General features: G+C 38.4%; 2 protein-coding genes across 2 annotated transcripts; both read left to right on the top strand.

Annotated features, from left to right (window-relative positions):
- The first annotated feature begins 852 nt into the window (after positions 1–852).
- On the top strand, positions 853–6,170 carry LOC117302440 (sulfoquinovosidase-like). Its single transcript, XM_033786388.1, has 7 exons — positions 853–904; positions 1,681–1,842; positions 2,186–2,374; positions 3,129–3,320; positions 3,493–3,864; positions 4,155–5,358; positions 5,759–6,170. Exons 2-7 carry the CDS (start codon positions 1,699–1,701, stop codon positions 5,860–5,862), a joined length of 2,205 nt encoding a protein of 734 aa, XP_033642279.1. The 5' UTR covers positions 853–904; positions 1,681–1,698; the 3' UTR covers positions 5,863–6,170.
- A 1,188-nt stretch (positions 6,171–7,358) lies between these two features.
- Positions 7,359–19,191, top strand: LOC117302263 (methylenetetrahydrofolate reductase-like). The gene is made up of 12 exons (XM_033786120.1): positions 7,359–7,469; positions 8,789–9,076; positions 9,394–9,632; positions 10,773–10,892; positions 11,525–11,718; positions 12,137–12,291; positions 12,410–12,607; positions 12,785–13,001; positions 13,255–13,437; positions 13,825–13,923; positions 14,405–14,527; positions 17,061–19,191. Exons 2-12 carry the CDS (start codon positions 8,841–8,843, stop codon positions 17,313–17,315), a joined length of 2,019 nt encoding a protein of 672 aa, XP_033642011.1. The 5' UTR covers positions 7,359–7,469; positions 8,789–8,840; the 3' UTR covers positions 17,316–19,191.
- Positions 19,192–20,271: the final 1,080 nt, after the last annotated feature.

A 20,271-nucleotide genomic window follows, 5' to 3' on the forward strand; every position in this document is an offset into this window, starting at 1 on the left:
ACCATATAGATCGCTCCCTGACTGACTGGTCCAGTACAATTTGTACCCCCCCCCCCCCCACCACCTCCATTTTTTTTGTTATTTGCTCAATTACGTAATAGAATGTTTTGCAAACAGAACATGGTTGGACTGAACAATTAGATTAGATTATATTATAATTCTTTATTGTCCGCATAACATATACAGATAATTGTTTTCCATTGGCAATTGGAGACATTAAAAAATTATTATTATTATTATAATAAACATGTTCATAAAACCGAACAATAACCGAACAATGTGGAGTCCATACCTTCACAGGCGAGTCAAAAGAAAAACACGGGTTTTCACAATGCGAGAGGATGAAACGCAAGGCAACGTGTTCCTTTAAAAACTTGTTCTGTACTACGGTTGGGTTTTACTCTTTAGCACATTGCTTGTATGGAAAATACAGTCGACAGAGAGGTTGTCGAGAGCTATATAACACAATCACCAGGAATAGGTGTAAAGCTGTGTATTTTGGCATTATGATGATGTAAATTGCAACATGCTTTTAGAGAATTTGGCCCAAGTACCGACCCCTGAGGTAAGCCAAAATCTACTGTAGGCTGCTGGAGATTCATGAAACAAGGTCAGGAGTCAGCGCTTTACAGGATTTCTGCTCGGTTCATGCACAATTTCTGCGCATATGAAGTAACTGATCCAGACTAGTGCCACGGATGAGCAATTGTCAAAGCCTTGGGCGATATATATTTTATACAAAGCGTCAAATACAGGGGGTCAACTTTGCCAGCAACGGGGTACCTATAGCTGTCGGTGTCACGGAGAATGACAATATTATTGCACAAAATACGGAGAGTGGATATTTGTTGTGCTGCTGTGATGACATTGTAGACTGACTGGGGAGACACATCCTAATAAAGAGGTAACGTGGTTTAGTGAGCCTTTTAAATCGTTGTATTACCATGTAGGCTACATGGACCGGCCAGTATTAAAGCTATAGGTCCTCTAGTTGTCCAAAATGTTAAAGGATCATAGGTCCTCTAGTTGTCCAAAATGTTAAAGGATCATGACACTATTGGTAATTACTCCCAAAAAGAGTTAGCATTAAAACTTGGCAGTGAGCAATGGAGAGCTGTTGATAGCAACAACACAAATCAAGTCCTTGAAGCCCAACACGATTTAACGCGGAATTAAATACTCCGAGTCCAAAGGCACGGCTACCCCAGTACCACATAATAGGGTTACGCATGATTAATGTTAGGCCATGGTGGGATATCTCTGTTTTGTTTGCATTATTTTGACATTGCAATACTCCATTGTATTATGTTATCATAATTCGCATGGGGTGGATGACCAGTCTTTGCCGAATATAGGCGCTTTAACCCCAGGAGTGACGGTGTGCTATAACCAATACACTCGGGTCAAAGTAGCTGTGGGGAGTCCCACACCAATATTCTGGTGCGATTTTTCAGGTAAGGTTGACATTTTTCTATCTTTGTTGCATGAAGGAGTCCAACCTGGGCTTGGATTTAGTATTCCAATAATTGTTCAAGTGTTAGGCTCACGTGTCATAGATCAGACAGAGCGACGAATTGAATAGGCCATAAAATATTATAGCAACTTTGTTGATAAAAATATGGACGCATTTTAATTGAACTACCCCGCAATCACATAATTATACCCTTTTTTTAACTATAGACTTACTCCGACTTAACAATGGCTACAACAACAGCATACAGCCTTTGGAGGATGTTCATCTTAGTTACATTACTTCTATCGTGTGTACTGCGGCAATCTCAGGCTAATTTCACATTCTCGTTGAATGGCCAGAATTTGAATGTGCACGTGGACGGAATACAGGTACGCATTGTTTTACTGTTTTGAATATTGTACACTTTATTTCTTGAACAAATTACGTTTTCTGTAGTAAAACTGCATGCATGGTGTATGGTTTATTTAAATCAAGTTTATTAAATTAATTTAAACTCGCACTTTATTTACTTACTTAATGAAAACAGTACATAGCCAAAGCAAAAGTCACAGAGCGCCCCCTTGTGGAATAACCTCAGTCAATAAAAATTACGAGTTGGCATTTGGTTGCTAATTGTGGGAAAGTTTTGTGTGGCTGATTCTGATAATAATAACCGCGATCTCAGACTTGAAATCAAGTCTAACCATCCTACTGCATAATTATTCCCTACAGGTGATCGCCCATTCTCCCGGCACCCCCTTCCTGTTCGTTGGGAGTGGAGTGTCCTCGTTCAAGGGACACCTCGGTAATTTCGTCATCAAGGACTACGTGGAGGAACGAATTGCATTGAAAAATGTCACCGTTATCGATGATGCGGAAGGGATGATGCGAGTCCAGTTCCATAGAGACGGAACCATGAAGGTATTGTTATGGAACTTTCTTTTTGATGATCTTCCCGCCAAGGTGATACACAGGCCTAAACGCCGAGCTACAGCAACAGCCAACCTCTCTCGTACAAAGACCAGTCTTCTCACTCTTGGTGTATCCCAACATAAGCATAAAATAACAAGCCTGTGAAAATTTGAGCTTAATATTGGTCACCGAAGTTGCGAGAAAATGATGAGAGAAAAAAACACCCTTGTTGGACGAATTTGGGTGTGCTTTCAGATACGAATAAAAGACTAGAAGTCATTTATTATTCTAGTGAGAAATTACCCCTTTCTCAAAATCTATGCTACTTCAGAGGGAGCCGTTTCTCACAATGTTTTACACTTTCAACAGCTCTCCAATGCTCGTTACCAAGTCCGTTTTTAAGTTAATATTTGTTTAGAAATTACCAAACCTGTACCTTCCATTTTTTATTTAACGTATTATGATTTTATGAATAAAAAAATTGGCACAGTGCATCACGAAAAGAAACCAGACGCCATAAAGTAAGGGGTTAACCCCGGTGTCACTGGTTTACTTGAAGAAACCTTTTTACATCTCCTCGGGCTTTCGAGCTACATGTCACTTTGTTCCAATACCAGAAATATTATATTTAAAAGCTTTAGGTGATAGTCTGATTATCAGGAATGACCCATCAGAACTACATGCTGTTCATTTTAACGTGTACCAAGCGAAGTGCAAGGATTTTTCTTATTTTTGTTTTGTTTTTAATCTTATCATGTTACAGACAACGGTTACTTTCACTAAAGAGAACAGCAGTCTCGGTGACGTCATAACTTTTGAGGACCTTCCCGGTGACGTCAATCACATCTGGGTACGACTACTTGCTGATGAGAAGGAGCACGTTTACGGCGCCGGGGAGCAGTTTTCTTACTTTGACCTCAGAGGTCACAACTTCCCGTTGTGGATTCAAGAGCAGGTGTGAACTTCCGGTTTAAATTGCTTTGTGGAATTTCCTAAGTTGCATGCAAGAAAGTATTTTATTAATAACTTCTTTAAAAACCCTTTTTCACAAAACTAACTAGCCTGTTGGGCGCTACTCATGCATGAATCAATAACTTCTCCAAAACTTGTTTTCCAAAACTCATTAGGGCGTTGGGCGTAACAAGTCAACTGAAGTAACATTCGAGGCGGATCGACGTGACGGTGGGGGCGGGGACTACCACACCACCTATTGGGCCGAACCAACTTTCACCTCCTCTAGGAAATACTGCTGCCATTTCGACACCACGAGTTATTCCGAGTTGGATTTCCGTTACCCGGAGTTTCACGAGGTCCAGATCTGGAGCAATAAGCCTGGCAAGATCTTCTTCGGGGCGAGCGAGACGTTCACCGGCCTCGTCGGGAAACTGACGGCGTTCCTTGGTCGGCAGCCTGCCCTACCGGAGTGGACTTATGATGGCGCCATTTTGGGTGTTCAAGGAGGCACGGCGGCCATGTTGGATTACCTTAAATATGCACAGGTATAAGGCTATGTCCGAAATGGCGGCTACGGTTACAGCTACGGCTTGATCGCCGCTTCATCGTGCGTTGAAGTAGACTTCTTAAGCCCTTAGCAACAGTCGTAGCCGTAGCTGTAGCAATCACTTCGGATATACAGCCTATGAGAGCGTTGATTTTGACCTCAAATCACATTTTAAAAAAATAAAAAAAATTAAAAAATCTGCCGTTTTGGTCAGTAAGAACACAGTGTCAGTATTTTTTAATCGTAACTACTGTTTAGAATTAAAAGTATTTTGTATGTTTATTCCAGGGAAATTCAACTTATGTGACTGGTTTGTGGATTCAAGATTGGGTCGGTCGAATCAAAACTTCGTTCGGATCAAGATTATTCTGGAACTGGGAATGGGACAAGAAACAATACCCTGACTTGGACATTGAGATTGTGAGATTGAAGAAGGAAGGGGTGAGAGTCTTCGCCTATATCAACCCGAACCTGAACCGCGAGGGGGGTCTGTTCAAGGAGGCAGATGAAAAGGATCTTTTGGTCAAGAATTCTACGGGAGATACTTACGTTGTAGATTTCGGGGAATTCTTTTGTGGAATTGTTGATTTGACCAACCCGACAGCTGTAGAGTGGTATAAGGGCGTTATCACACGAAACATGATTGATTTGGGGTTCGGTGGATGGATGGCGGACGTTGGGGAGTACCTCCCAACAGATGCCGTGTTTTACGGCGGGCAGGCCGGGGAGGCACTCCACAACGAGTGGCCCGTTCTGTGGGCTAAACTCAATCGTGAGGTGGTGGAGGAGGCGGGTATGGTGGGCGATATCCTGATCTGGATGAGGGCAGGTTTCAGCGGTTCTCAGGAACACACCATCGTCACTTGGGCGGGAGATCAGTTCGTAGATTTCAGTCTTGCAGACGGGTTGGCATCGGTCATACCGGCGGCTCTCTCGCTCGGTATGACCGGGTTTGGGCTGACGCATTTTGACGTGGGAGGTTTCACGTCGCTGTTCGGCATCGGTCGGACAGAAGAGCTCCTGCTACGCTACGCCGAATGTGCGGCCTTCACTCCCGTCATGAGGACGCACGAAGGAAATAGACCCGCGGAAAACTGGCAGTTTTATTCCAGCTCGGAGACAAGCGTTAAGTTTGCCCGTCAGAGCAAAATATTCAACATGCTGAAGGACTACACAATTTCTGTAGTCCAAGAAAACACCGACTACGGTATTCCTGCTCAACGCCCTCTATTTATGCATTATGCAAATGATGAGCGGTCTTTCTCAATTAAATATGAATATTTATACGGCCGTGACCTTCTGGTTGCCCCTGTTTATGACGAAGGGGTGGAATCGTGGTGGGTGTACCTCCCTCCTGACAACTGGGTGTTTCTCTGGGACGGCAATGAGTACAGCGGTGGTGACGTCCAAGTATCAGCTCCAGTCGGACAGATTCCCGTTTTTTATAGGAAGGGTTCCCCCTGGACTCAAGTCTTCAAAGAAATTGCAAAAAGTAAGGGGTAGTAAATGGATTTATCTTCATTTCATGTTCTAGTTCTTTCCATCCATACACTACTGCCCAACAGCTTTATTTTGAACCTGCATCTCTTTGCCCTCTACATTTTCACCTCCATCTTACAATCTAGACTGCTTTTATAAGAGTTATCAATTCCTACCTCGGCTCTGGATGAGTATTTGCCATCTTTATTTATCTTCTTGTAGCCCCTTGTCAAGTGACCTCACAGGGCGTGGCCCTCAAACAGGCGTGGCCATATAAAAAGGCGTGACACTTGAAAGAGCTTGGCTCCTTAATACCCCACAAGATTCACTCTGATTGCATTTTGACATCATAATTGCAATCATTGCTCCCAAGTTATAATAATTTCGTCACCTTCCATAACTTTTGTCTGCAGCCAAAGACTTTGCATCGAGCAGTAGCAGGGCGCTCAGTTTTAAAGTTGTTGCATTGATGTCAGTCGTCTTCGTGGGAGGATGGGTTACCTTCAGACGGCTATGATCAACCTTCTGTACCAGAGAGCACTTTGCCTTTTTTTATTCACGCTATACCTCCTTGGTGTAGACCAAAGACGAGCTCCTAACTCTTGTTTTTGAGATATATAATACATTTTTTAACAATGAAGTGTTAACGTTTAATGAGCCTTCGATATGACAAATCTCATCCGGAAGTCGCATCCAGAATGTTTCTTGAATGGCGGGAATTCTGGAAGTTTAAAAGAATACAGACCTGAATGGATCTCATTTTTATGTTAAAGATTTTATAATAATTTTTTTTTTAAATATTTTTAAGAATTTGAATCCTTTAATAATGAATAAATAATGGTATTATTCATTACTATGTCGACTTGGCTGCTTTTGTTGCACAATGTTTACCTGTTTTTGTTTGTTGTGCTGTTAGCCTTCTTTCGATAAAGACTGCTAGAGTAGAAAGGTCATTTGTTTTGGATAATAAAGTCTTATTTCACAACGCACTGGAATGCATAACAAAAAACGAAGAGTCTGTACGTATAGGATTTATGGTACAGTTCTCCCTAAATTGATTTTATGTTATTGTAACTTCTATATACATTTTTTTAACTATCCTGAACAAGTTCAAGTTTTATGGCAGAATTTTGTTAAATTATTGAATGGTATTGATTACAACCCAAAACGGCATTACAATTTTGCTAAAACTTTCTGCAAAGATGGATTTTATCGACATGAGTAATTTTTTCGAAAATTAAAGGGATGGATCGGTCGAGTTGGTCTTTGAAAAGCGTTTGTAACCGTTTGTTATAAAATGCATATGATTAGAAAGATATTTTAAAAGTAGAATATATTGATCCACACAAACATGCCTCGAAATTGCACGGTTTTCCTTTTACTGTGCGAACTAACACGGTCGGCCATTATGGGAGTCAACAGACTCCCATATTATTAATGTCTGACCGTGTTTGTCGACGAGGTAAAAGGAAAACCACGCAATTTCGAGTGATACTTGTGTGGATCAATATATTCTACTTTTAAAATATCTTTCTAATCATATGCATTTTATAACAAACAGTAACAAACGCTTTTCAAAGACCAAAAGTCGACCGATCCAAGGCATGACAACGTGTTCCTTTAAATGGTTTGTCCAAAAGACGTTATAATCTCCACATTTAGGGCGCCACAATATATATAGAGGGCGCCGTAACGGCGGACATTTTCAGCGTGCTTGTTCGATAAAACTGTGTACATTTTGTTGTTGTTTTGTACAGGTCAGTCACACGTTCATCGTTGTGGTACGCATTGACCTTTTTTGTGTAAAATTTGTTTACAAACTAATTCATCGATCCGTGAACCCAAACCAACAAATCCCACCCACTCACCAAGCCCACTCATTGATTGGCCCCCATAAATGATTCAACATGCCCAGTCAACCACTACGCACACAAACTACTGAATTATTCATGATTTAAAAGGCCTCAAAATATTGGTGCAATTCCATTTCGTTCTCTTTCGTGGTTAGACGGCCATGCCGTGCGGACAACGACGACAGAACATCGCAAACAGCTATCGTTGCAGACGACACAGTGCATTGACGTGTGTACATTGTGACTTTGTTGTGACATCTTTCCTAAAAAGGTGAGCTCTGTTTGTTCACGAATTCTTGTTTATTTTGGCCACCCGGCTTCGGTGTGCATAGGGGCCTTGTTGACCTTGTTTTGTAGTGAGGAAAACAATTAAGTTCACAGTTTTATTTCGTTGTTATTTCTTTGTTCAATTTTTTTTTTTTACGACTTTTGTTTTGAACAATTTGTGACTGGAATTTTCTGATACAGGCAGAGGGTTTTGCTGCTAAAAATAAGAGTTCAGTTGTGAAACATGAATTAATTTCAAGAAACTCTGTAGAATAGAAAGAGGTTCAAACTGTCACAATTTAATTTTTTTTTTTTTTGTTATTTTTTTATATAATTATTTGACTGGGTAGAGCTAGAGTTAGACCACATGCAAAATTTGACTTTTGTTTAGTGAACAATTTGTGACTTGCCTTTATTTTATTACTAATTAAATAGTGTAGACACTGACAGTGTAGACAGAGGGTTTTGTTGCTGCTGAAATTAAAACTATCAAAAATCATTTGTAACCCATTTTTTAATTTGTAAAAAAACCTGTAGAAAGAGGTTAAAACTGTCAACTCAAAAACGCATTTTTACAACCTAGTACTTATTAAATAATAGGGCCTACATGTACGTAGTATAAATACATTTTAAAAATCAATTTTAATACAAATAATTTTAACAGAATGCTGTTGTGTGTAAGACTAAGAGCATACATGGAGCTATAAAAAGTAATTTTTGTTTTGTGCCAAGCACAAGATGATGGCCTCACTTGGCCCTATGCCTACAGTCCTACACATTCATAGCATGAGGATCTGAGTTGAGATGAATTTTGAGTAGAAACTCCAGTTGTTTTGACTGAGTTGCCCCCAGTTTGTCACTTACCATTGCCTTAAAGCCATTGGACCCTTTCGGTAAACAGTGTTGTCCAAGGCCCACACTTTGTGTACCACAACTTCTATATCAAATAACAAGCCTGTGAAAATTTAGGCTCAATCGGTCATCGGAGTCGGGAGAAAACAACGGAAAAACCCACCCTTGTTTCGCCGTGTCATGACATGTGTTTAAAATAAATCTGTAATTCTCGTTAACGAGAATTTATATTGTTTTACTGTTTTCTCAAAAAGTAAAGCATTTCATGGAATAATATTTCAAGAGAAGTCTTTCACCATTGCCTTCTGTAAACCCTGTAAGTTATTTGTAAATCGGTGAACTTTAATTTTTTTTTTCTGAACCGAAAGGGTCCAATGGCTTTAAAATGAAGTATAGGCTGCTGTATTTCATTAAAGCGCCCCAAATCCCTGTAATAATTATAAAATATCAACATCATCTTTTTATTTTCAGATATTAATCTCAACATTCATCCTGAGTCAAGCTCCTTCTGTATTCTACCATCATGAGTCTCGTAACGAATGGAACGAATGGATCCAATGGAACCAGGAAACGTAACTCGACTAGCAGCAGTAGTGAGGGGTCCTCCGTGACTCCCTTATCAGTATCACGAAGCCCCTCCCCTTGCAATACCCCCCTCATTGATCGAATCCTGCAGAGAATTGCGTGCAAGGAGAAGTGGTTTTCATTGGAGTTTTTCCCTCCAAGAACAGCGAATGGAGCTGTCAACTTGCTTGCAAGGTATGAACAATTTTTCCAGATAATCAATCCATATTTTCCCAAAAAAGTATAAAAAACGTTTCATAGAGCCACACATTAGGGCTAGCAGAAATGAGCAGGCTACCAGTCACAAATTGTACATGTGACATGGTGTTTTGACGGGTAACACTGTTCTGGTAAGCATACTTATGATGTGCTTAGCAGCATTTTGTGTTTTTTTAAGCAGCTCTATGAAGAGCCTCCACTGGCTTATAAATGCAGGGGTTGCAGGATCAGACTCGGTTTCATGTCAATTTTTCTTGTTCATCCCTTTTGCATTTAAATTGTGTTTTCTTCAGATTGGAGCGTATGTTCCAAGGCGGTCCTCTATTCTGTGACATCACATGGCACCCTGCTGGAAACCCAGGCGCAGACACAGAAACAAGCTCCATCACCATAGCACACAGCTCAGTCAACTACTGCGGTATAGAAACCATGCTACATATGACATGTGTCAAGCAGACAAAGGCCGATATCACCAAATATCTGAACCGTGCCAAAGACTGCGGAATACGCAACATATTGGCACTTAGAGGAGGTAAAGTATTTTGTCGTTTGTTGTCCTCCACTTTCCCTGCCAAGCCTTGCTCAAGCCCACTCTAATAGTTTCAGGGACACTCAACATTTTACATGCATGTACCGGGTACCTCAATTCCCTCCCTGAAAACACAGAATGTTAAAGACTGTTGTTTTAAATCATTTGCATTGGTGCTTAAACCTTTTTACACAACAGATGTTTCTTTGGTTAAAAAAAATTTTTACATTTTTCAATCCATAACGCAGAATAAATATTTCGTTTTTGACATTAACATTTTGTAATTGATAACAAAGAATAATGTTATGTTTTTAACACCTGTTGCCAAATTGGCAAGATTGTTGGTTTGAGGTTCAACATCAGGCAAACGCTTAGGATAAACAAAAAACATGCAAGCCATTAGAATGGCGATGATATTTTCAGTTTTAGATTAAACATTTATACAAACCTGCATGAGTAACTGTAAACAATGATGATGAAACCTTCTGTTTACGATATAAACAACATCCTCTTGTTGACAGTTTTTGATAATAATAAAGACTGGTTAGAAGAAAACAAATAATACAAGAAATGACAATGATTGATAGATAAGATAATTGTTTTAGAAACAATTGATCTTTACAAGCTATTATCAGCGAAATCTAAACTATCAGTCATTTATTGACAATCCATTGTTCAGCAGTGTTTCAAAAACAAAGATAAAATTCAAACAAGCATTTCTTATACTTTGCACCTGCCCTCCCCTTGTCTCTTAGATTTTGACCAGCATGAAGCTAGCGAGTGTTCTTTGTTTAAACAATTGGGTTCAATCATTGGACCTAGATTCACACATTTTTTATATCTTAGTCAGGGCTGAAAATTAATACTAATCTGAGTCCAGTGATTTTAGCATTGGGACACTGAAGGCATGACTGGAAAAATCTGGCAGTCTTGTGTTTTTGAAGTTTAATACAATACACTACCTCATTGCTAAGATCTTCAAATGCTGACCTTGATTTTTATGATTTCTTTAAGTATAACTATAAGTAGCTAAAGTGGTACAGTGTCAGCATGTTAATTCGGAGGTCGTTAGTTCAAATCATGTTCATGCACTTGTCAGTTTTCTTTGTACAACCACAAAATATTAGGTTTTTTTTCCTCTAGATGTTCCTGGAGACTTGGAGTGGGAGAAGACGGACTCTGAGGATAGTTTTAATTATGCTGTTGACCTTGTGAGGCACATCAAGAAGACCTTCGGTGATCAGTTCACAGTCTGTGTCGCAGGTATGTTTTCGTAGAACTTGTGTTTTTATTTGATGGTTCGACACAAATAAGTTCAACACATGTCATAAATGTCAGTTGCAAAAGCCACAATCATAGGTACACTTTTTGATACAAAGACATCAAAATTAAAAATCTGTTAATGCTGAGTAACTCTTTGCATATCTAGCACATTAAATCTATTAATTTAAGTGTACAGGATATGTGTATAATATAGGTCAGCCCTTTATCAACAAAATTGTTCTATTTTATTCCACGGAAAAAGATGGTTCTTGTGATTGATTTAGCCGATTAGCGCATTTGTTGCACGAGGCTGTATACTCCCCAGGGAGCTGAGATGGTTTAAGGCCCAGTGACCAGGGGTAATAATTTGAAGCGCTTTGAGACACCCATTCGGGAGTGAAAAAGTGCTATATAAACTCAAATATTAAATTAATTAAATTTAAAAAAATCATGCCTGATATAAGTAACATTGGATACAACTGCTTCATCAGTTGTTTTCAATGAACCCCAAAAATATGTACCCATGATTGTCGCTGAGCACACTTTTTTCACAAATTTCATTGTTTATGCCTGCAAATAAAACTTTGTCATCGAGTTAGTCTTGATTTTGTTTTGTCCTCTTTCCTCCTAAGGGTACCCTGGTGGCCATCCCGAGGCTGAAAGTTATGAAGAAGATCTGCGCCATCTTAAGTTGAAGGTGGATGCAGGAGCTGAGTTCATCATTACTCAACTTTTCTTCAAAGCCAGTGAGTTCATGAAGTTCTACAAAGATTGTCGCGCTATCGGGATCAAGGTGCCGATCATTCCTGGAGTCATGCCAATTCAGGTAAGTAGCGCAGCTGAGTTTGTGTTGGTTTTGTATTTAAACATAAAATATCAAGATGTTTTTTGAGAGGAATGTTATTTTTGAAGGTTGTGGATGACAACTGTGAGCAATTTAATTTTAGACAAGTTTGTTTTAAATGCAGGTTACATATTCTAGTAATCAAACACCAGTATCCTCACTTGGTGTATTCCAACATAATCATCAAATAACATACTTTGGGGCTCAATTGGTCATCAAAGTTGCAAGAAACAATAAAAAACAGAAAATCACCTTTGCTGCATAGAAATTAGGATAGTGTGTTTCAGATGCCTACGAAAAGTCAAGTTTGGATTTTTAGATTTTAATGGGTTTGGGATGGCAAGGAATTTAGCTCACATAGTGATTGGCTAAAGAAAGTGGTCTCTGTTGTCTTTAATAGGGGTACGGTTCCCTTCGTAATCTCGTCAAGTTGTCCAAACTACACATCCCAGAAGATATCATGAAAATTATTGAGCCAATCAAAGACAACGACGCTGCCATACGAAACTATGGAATCCACCAGGCTGTCACCATGTGCAAAGAAATGTTTGAAAGGTATGTAGTTCTGATATAAGTTTAGCAATGACTTTGACTTTAAAAGGAATGAATGAATGAATGAAAAATTATTTGGATATGAATTCAGGATGAAAATAATGAGTAAGTTTGTTTACAGTGGTGAGGTACATGGCCTTCATATCTACACTCTAAATCGCGAAGTAGCAACCATTGAGATCCTCAAGCAGCTAGGATTGTGGTCTGAAGATCCTGTCCGACGTCCCCTTCCTTGGAAGATGACCGCCAATCACATGAGGACTAAAGAAGATGTGCGACCAATCTTCTGGGGGGCAAGACCGAAGAGTTACATTCACCGGTAAATTCAAACTTTTCCTTTAAAAAAATATTTGTCATTTTTTTTCTAACCAAACCTAACCAATAACACTTCCAGGGATAGACAATTTCAGACTTTCTTCTGTGTTCAGATATACAGTTGGAACAGTTTGGATACAATATTTAACATTATTATTTAAACAATTTTCTCTGGTTCTAGAACTAAAGACTGGGATGATTTCCCCAACGGTCGCTGGGGTGACTCCTCCTCTCCAGCCTTCGGTGATCTCAAGGATTACCATCTCTTCTATCTGAAGAGTAAATCCTCAAAGGAAGAACTGCAGAAGATGTGGGGAGAAGAACTCTCATGTGAAGAAGATGTATTTGAGATCTTCAAATGTTACTTGGATGGAGAGCCCAACCGTTACGGACATCAGGTATGGGAAGCTGGAATACAAGTTTTTAGAAAAATATTATTAGCTGTTGCAAACTGCTTAACAACCAAGCGGACTTATTTTGTAATTGAAAAATAATTGTTAATGGCCTGATTACTTCAGTTTTTCTCGAAGGCTAAATGACAGCACAACAAACATAAACAAGTATACTGGTTAAATGAAATGGAGTTGGGCCCAGGTTGCTCTTCGGTAACTTTTAACTTGTATTCTCATTCCTCCCCCATCCTCCTTTTAGGTGAAGAGGATGCCATGGAACGATGATGAGATTGCTCAGGAGACATCTCGTCTCCGTGACAGACTCATCAGTATCAACAAGCGAGGCATCTTGACGATAAACTCACAGCCGAGTGTCAATGGAGTTCCTTCATCAGATCCCGTCGTTGGTTGGGGAGCTCCTAATGGCTACGTCTATCAGAAGGTAAGGCGTAAGTCTAGATGAGGTCATCTTAAGAGGAACGAGCAGCAGGCCTTGGGCTCGAGCTCCGTTGTCAATTTTAGAACAGTGTTCTATGATGTTTCTAACATCAAACGGAAGCTGGAGCCAAGGCGTGATCAAATCAGGGCCTAAATTAACAACTCTGCTTACCATAAACAACGTTATTAATCATCCTTATACAAAGTTGGGCAGACTGAAATTCAGGGCTTGCACAGTAAGCAAAGAATGGTGATCATCAGCGCAGAGTTTGGCAGTAAGCAGAGCAATGAAATTGTGTCCAAAAGCACACTTTAAATTGGGTGGGATGTATTTCAAAAAGTAACTTTTCTAAAGGAGCCATATTGAACTTTGAGGTTTTTCTTTATCCAGGCGTACTTGGAGTTCTTCACCTCCAGGGAGAATGTTGCTGCCTTGCTGGACATCTTGAGAGACTACCAAGCTGTCACTTATCATGTGGTCAATCATAATGTAAGTTCTTATACAAGTGTTTTTTTTTTTTTTTTTACCTTTGTCTTGTCAAATTTACACCCTTCAAATTGAAACTCTTGTTTCAGGAATCTTCTTTTTTTCCCAATATTGTAGAGAGATGTGATGGATTGCTCCTTATACCAGTTTTAGGGTAATGTTTTATTCTTTGATGTGAAGTTGTCAACTATGACGCAGTATGAACAGATTATTAAAGGTGTTAAAGGGTGGAAATTAAGAGAATAGTAAAAACATCACCATTGCTGATTAATCAAATCTAAAGAAGACAAAACACTAAAATATTATTTGTTTTAAGAATAATTTAAATGCATTTTTTGAGATTTTAACAGGAAGCTTTAATAGTAACCAAATTAAAAACAAACAACAACAACGAAATTAATATTCTTACTTTTTAAAATAAATTGAGTAATTCTTTTGAGAATTTGACAAGAAGCTTTGCCCCTCCTTGTGAATGGATATTTAGGGTAAGGAGGATATAACCAACACGGATAGACAGCGGCCGATAGCCGTTACCTGGGGCGTCTTTCCAGGCGCTGAGATTATTCAGCCCACCATCGTCGATCCAATCAGCTTCATGACTTGGAAGGTGAGTCCATTTTGGTGTTGATTACCTTTTTTATCCCCTGGTATTTTGTAAGCCTGGGCAATTAGTGTCAAAAACACGACTATTGACTGCTTAGTCAAGTCGCTACTACCGTTTTTCAACTACCTGTGAACCGTGCCGCCACAGCTACATGTACATGTACTACACAATTAGTTGTGACTTCCTGCTTGGTGAACAAATTGTGTCGCTCAACACTATTCACAACAAAATAATTTACTTACGAAACACATCAGACATCAGTGACACAAACCTTCAATCCTTTCAGCTTGAATTTTACTTTAGTGTCAAACAATATCTCCCAATGCATCTTTGGAAATAATTTGGTTGTGCCTAATATCGAGTCGAGACTATTTGAGGTGCGGCTAGTCAAGTGATTAATTTCACTAGTCGCCCAGGCTTAGTATTTAGTGATTTTTACTGTCTTAAGAAGGGGTTGTTTGGAAGGAAATCAATGCTGGTTGCGGTGCATTTAGGTTTGGGCAAGGGAAGGATGTTCAGAAGAAGAGTCTTTAAAGTTAAGGTGATCTATTGTAGGGTTGAGAAACTTCAGACTTGTTTGCTTGTTTCAGGCTTTGCATTGTCACAATATAATCACGATGGCAAATCTGGCTTGAATTCTATTTCATTCATTTTCACTTTGCGAAATGGCAGGAATAGCCCAGATTTCACCTCAAGATTGTATTCTGTTAAAATGCACAAGTTTGTTTTCATTCAATATTTGTAGAGTATTCTTAGTTGGTTGTTATTTATTGGAAACTTCCGGGCATGGCAATAATGGTCGGGGTTTTTAAATTAATTTTTGTTCCATTTTGTGAGCTAAACATGTCACTATTTTATTTTGTGAGCTCAAACTTGTGAGTATGTAGGCAGTAGTTGTTGAAGATATAACTTTGAAATTAAACCTTTTAAATATTCAAACTCACCATCTTTATACTGACCTAATTTTTAACGTCACAAAACGGATCTAAGAATGTGTTTCGTTTCATGTGCATGTTGTCATCAATCTGTGGCCTTGCTAGGTCGTACTTTTAATTTGTTGTTAGCACTGCACTTAACCCCTCAGCCCCTCCCTCCTGGCTGCACAGCTCTGAAGGAAGGGAATAAGCTGGCTCTTACCTATCCAGCAGGCAGAAATGTACCTTTGTTGTGCATGTGGTGAGATAAGGGTAGTCATTGGTAAATGCTACCCTATGGTAAACTAAGAGCAATGATTGTTCAGACGTGTATGAACTGATGTGGTGATATTTGTATTATTGTAGTTGATTTAATATTGAATTGAACTTAATTTGCATTTTGTCATGGTGTTTGAACTCAACATGGAGTTGTTTCACATTGTCTCGTCCACATTTAAGTTTACATAAGATCACTCGTCATACTATTTTATATTCCTTGAAGAACTCTTTATTCCCATCCAATCCCATTCCTCACTGTCTTTGCCAGCATTTTAACAGGTGCCTCTGAAAAGATAATTGGTTGATGTTTCAACCTGCCAGTAACCCATCCCATCTAAACCGTCGTCATCTGCTATCGGCTTTCCTTTTACCCTCTAACCTCCCTGATACTAACTTTCCCATAATGTGGTAAAATGAAGCATTAGCTCAGCTTGGTCAGAGCGTGTGACCCTGTGAGGTCACACAGGCCGTGGGTTCGAATCCCGCATGCTCCAATGTATCCACATTACATGGGATCTCAAAACTTTCGTCCATCCCATTTCCCTTTTCAGCCTTTCTTTCCCACATCTCTAGCTCATCTCAGAATTACAGTTAACCCTACCATCATTGCTTTTATCTATTTATTTATTTATTTATTTATTTCATTTGTACATAATAATAATTTATAGAGTGCATAAGCAGCGGCATCAATGCGCAAACAATAACATTCTTTAGCTACACATATAGAATATTGAGAAAATTATTACAAAAATGCAGGAACAACATTAGGCCTAAGTTAAAAAGTACAAAACTGTTGACACCAGCAAACTCTTAGGGCTCGAATTCGGTGAAAAAATCCAAAGGCTTGTAGCTCAAACTTTTACTGGACCAGAATTTTGAACAAAAAATCTAGCTTTATTTTAAAAAGAATAATGACATTAGTGCTCAGATTTGCATGCTTTTGATTGTGATTTTGGTCCAGTAAAGTCATACTTAACTTAACTCACTGGATGATGAAAGGGTTTAAACCAAGAGCAGACTGCGGAGAATTGAAGTGGCAGGGGATAATGTACTTACAAATATTTATTGTACATAAATTATATATTCTAATTTCCTTCTATTAGCTCTATGGTATGGTCATTGGTCATAAACCATCATGTTTTTTTACGTCAGTCCATTGTGTTTTTCATCCATATTTAAAATTGATATTGGATTAAATCAAATCATTTTGTTTTTAGGTGAAAATATTAAACACTTTCTCCAATTTCCCTAGACTAAAAAAGAACTCCCTCTAAACTTTCTTAGTTTAAAGGGACAGACTGCTGGTCAAGTTCTAACACAAGCTTTACCCTGTTGTCTCGCAGGATGAAGCATTCGGACTCTGGAAGGAGCAATGGGGTCACATCTACGAGGAAGGTTCCCCATCTCGGCAGATCATCAATCACATCCACGACACCTTCTACCTGGTCAATCTGGTGAACAATGACTACATCAACGGTAAAGATCTCCTCTTTGAGGTCTTGGAGAGGATGCTTGTGAGGCGTGAAGAGAGACAGAGAGAGGAGACTGAAGGGCCTGATATGGATGAGGAGATTTGTACAAAGAAGCTTAAGATGTAGCCAAGAAAAAGGGAAGATACAAAGACCTATATTTAGCTTTAGTTGCCAAATTTATGTTAGATTCTGTTTCTTTTCATTCTACGGAATTACAAGATCTATACTTAAAATCTTTACTTAAAATCTTTTTTAACAAATGTGACGTAAGGAAAAGTCTTAATGATATCCAACTTGAAACTTGGTCCAGTAAAAAGTATAACTTGATCCCCTACAATCTTCTTGATCGACAGCAATTCGTTTTTTAAAAACTAGGGCCAGGTGAAAATAATGAACTTGTAGACTTAGAACCTCAGTGTATATAAATGATAAGAAGGCTATTAATTTGTTCTCTTAAACTACAAGGTCAAACGTTATATAAAATCTTTTGTCTTAAAAGTGTGTACTACTTGTATTAAGTGTGTTTACAAAACCATTTATGAATTAAATTTTGAACACCCATACACAGTTCTGAAAGAATGTGTATGCCACAATGTTACCAGGCTTGGTTGGTTCAAAACAATGTGGCGTAGGATCATCATCTATATTGACAGATGCTCTTTTGTCTCCTGAATTGGGGCAAGCTTTTGTGTAGTGACTCTGTAGACCATGAACATCCATAAACTATTCTACAAGAACAATTATGGCAGAATAGTACCAGAGTTTGCTCATCTGGAGGTTGCTAGAAACTATCTCTACAGTCTGAGATGGGTTACCAACATATCCAGAGTTTTATTTATTTGTATGTAGCCAGTGGCATTGGAGGTTAAGACTTACAATTCACTGTTATCTTTTTAGTTTGTGGCATTGTGACTGGCTTATTGTCTTGTTTGTGTTTTCCATTGTTCTTTTTGAAATATATGCCGAAAAATAAATTATAACTATAAGTTTTAAGCTTTCTAAAGCTAATGAACTGAACTATAAGTTTTAAGCATTCTAAAGCTAATGAACTGAAGAAGTTGAAATCAGAGTTCAATATAATAAGAAATTCCATCCTTGCTTGGGTTTTGTGGTGATTTTTGAGTCTTAGTGGCACTAAAAAGGTTCTTAATGTATTCTAGTATTAGAGAAAGACACTTCTTTAAAACTGTTTTAATTCTTAATTTTTTTTCTCTATATTTCTCTTACATTCTCATATTATACCAAGTATACTTAAGCCACATCATATCCTTGTGTATATTAATTTAAATTAATAATACCTTTTGAATATTTTCTCCTTCTACATTTTACCCTGCAATGTTTCTGGAAATACTTGACCCAACAATAGAAATTCAATTGTGTACTTTAAAAAAGCAGTTGACCTGGTTTAAAAAAAAAACAATTTTTAAATTTTTAAATTGTTTTATTAGAAATTTAAATAAATAAATTCAGAGTGGTTGGATGCATTTATAAAAGAGTTAGATAATTTCAAGAAGTTGTGAAACTTTGACAAATTCGGTCACCCTGAACTTGAGATGACTTGATGTATCGTTTTAATGAGATTTTTGGCCAAGCCTGAAAAATTTGAATTGCTAAGCAAGGTTTAAATATACATAAAGATTTATTTTTGAACAATCACAAACTCTAAGCTCGGCCCAAAGAGGACTGAAACCTAAAAAGATCAAGGCCTGTCTGCTCCGAGCTGACTGTGTCTTTCTTGGGCTTGCAAAGTCCTTTTCTTCTTAAAGTTTAAGTTTCAACAAGTTTTTATAAATGTGTCCCACCTTTTCATCTGCCAGGTAGTGAAAGACCAGTGACGTTAGAGTAATGGTCATTAAAGTACTCCATGTTATCTATTACTATAGTATTAGTAAATTTTGTATCCCTTTCTATCTTTTTTTTTACTTCTGTGCTGAAATGAATTATTTATTTTATGTTTCACTAATTGATTTCATTAAACTTTTAACAAGCCCTTGCCCTTCAATCGTTTTGTCAAACTGTGCCATTATTATTTCACCATGGTTACACTTAACTGCCTTAGTAATCGGTTTTTACCCGATATTAACATTTTATGAGAAGTGCCGCTTGACTTGCACGTTCACACACAGTTGTCGGCTATGTTTGCAATTTATGATACGCATTGCAAACATTATAAAAGTTGTGCAATACACTATAACACAAAGCAGTCTTGCAACCACAGGCAGCGTGCTGCATCAATACCTCTCGTCACTAATCCGAGATGTGCTGTAAAATAACGCTGCTTACAATAAGTGACTGCTCTATATGACTATGTGCGCACTTGTTATAAACTTTTGAGCACTTTAGGGATGCTAAGTATAGTTGTGTCAAAATGAAAGTGTTTGACAACTCCAGTTGGAGTGAATTATGTTTTTACATGGTCAACCTAAACTGCACAGTAACACATGTTGCAATACAAAGACGAATGAGAGGCGACACCCTATATATGAGCCCATGCAATGAAGGGTCTAGTTCATATAATAACTTACACGCTACACTGGAGTCACTGGAAAGGATTGTCATAGATGTTTAATGGTGACAGGAAAGGAAATCTAACAAAATAAATAAGTATAATACATGTAGACCATTTTAAAGGCAGTGGGCACTATTGGTAATTGTCAAAGACTAGCCTCCACAGTTGATGTATCTCAACATCTGCATATGTAAAATAACAAACCTGTGAAAATTTTAGCTCAATCGGTCATCGAATTTGCGAGATAATGAAAAAAAAAAACACCCTTGTCACACGAAGTTGTGTGCGTTTAGATGCTTGATTTCGAGACCTCAAGCTCTAAATCTGAGGTCTCAAAATCAAATTCATGGAAAATTACTTCTTTCTTGAAAACTATGGCACTTCAGAGGGAGCCATTTCTCACAATGTTTTATACCATCAACCTCTCCCCATTACTCGTCACCCAGAAAGGTTTTATGCCAATAATTATTTTGAGAAATTACCAGTAGTGTCCACTGCCTTTAAATATTGCTTAGTCATTTGGCCAATCAAATACCATGTTTTGTGAGCCTTCATTTGCATTCAGAGATGCTC

This window comes from Asterias rubens, chromosome 18 (genome assembly GCF_902459465.1).
Source record: "Asterias rubens chromosome 18, eAstRub1.3, whole genome shotgun sequence".
NCBI classification, from domain to species: Eukaryota; Metazoa; Echinodermata; class Asteroidea; order Forcipulatida; family Asteriidae; genus Asterias; species Asterias rubens.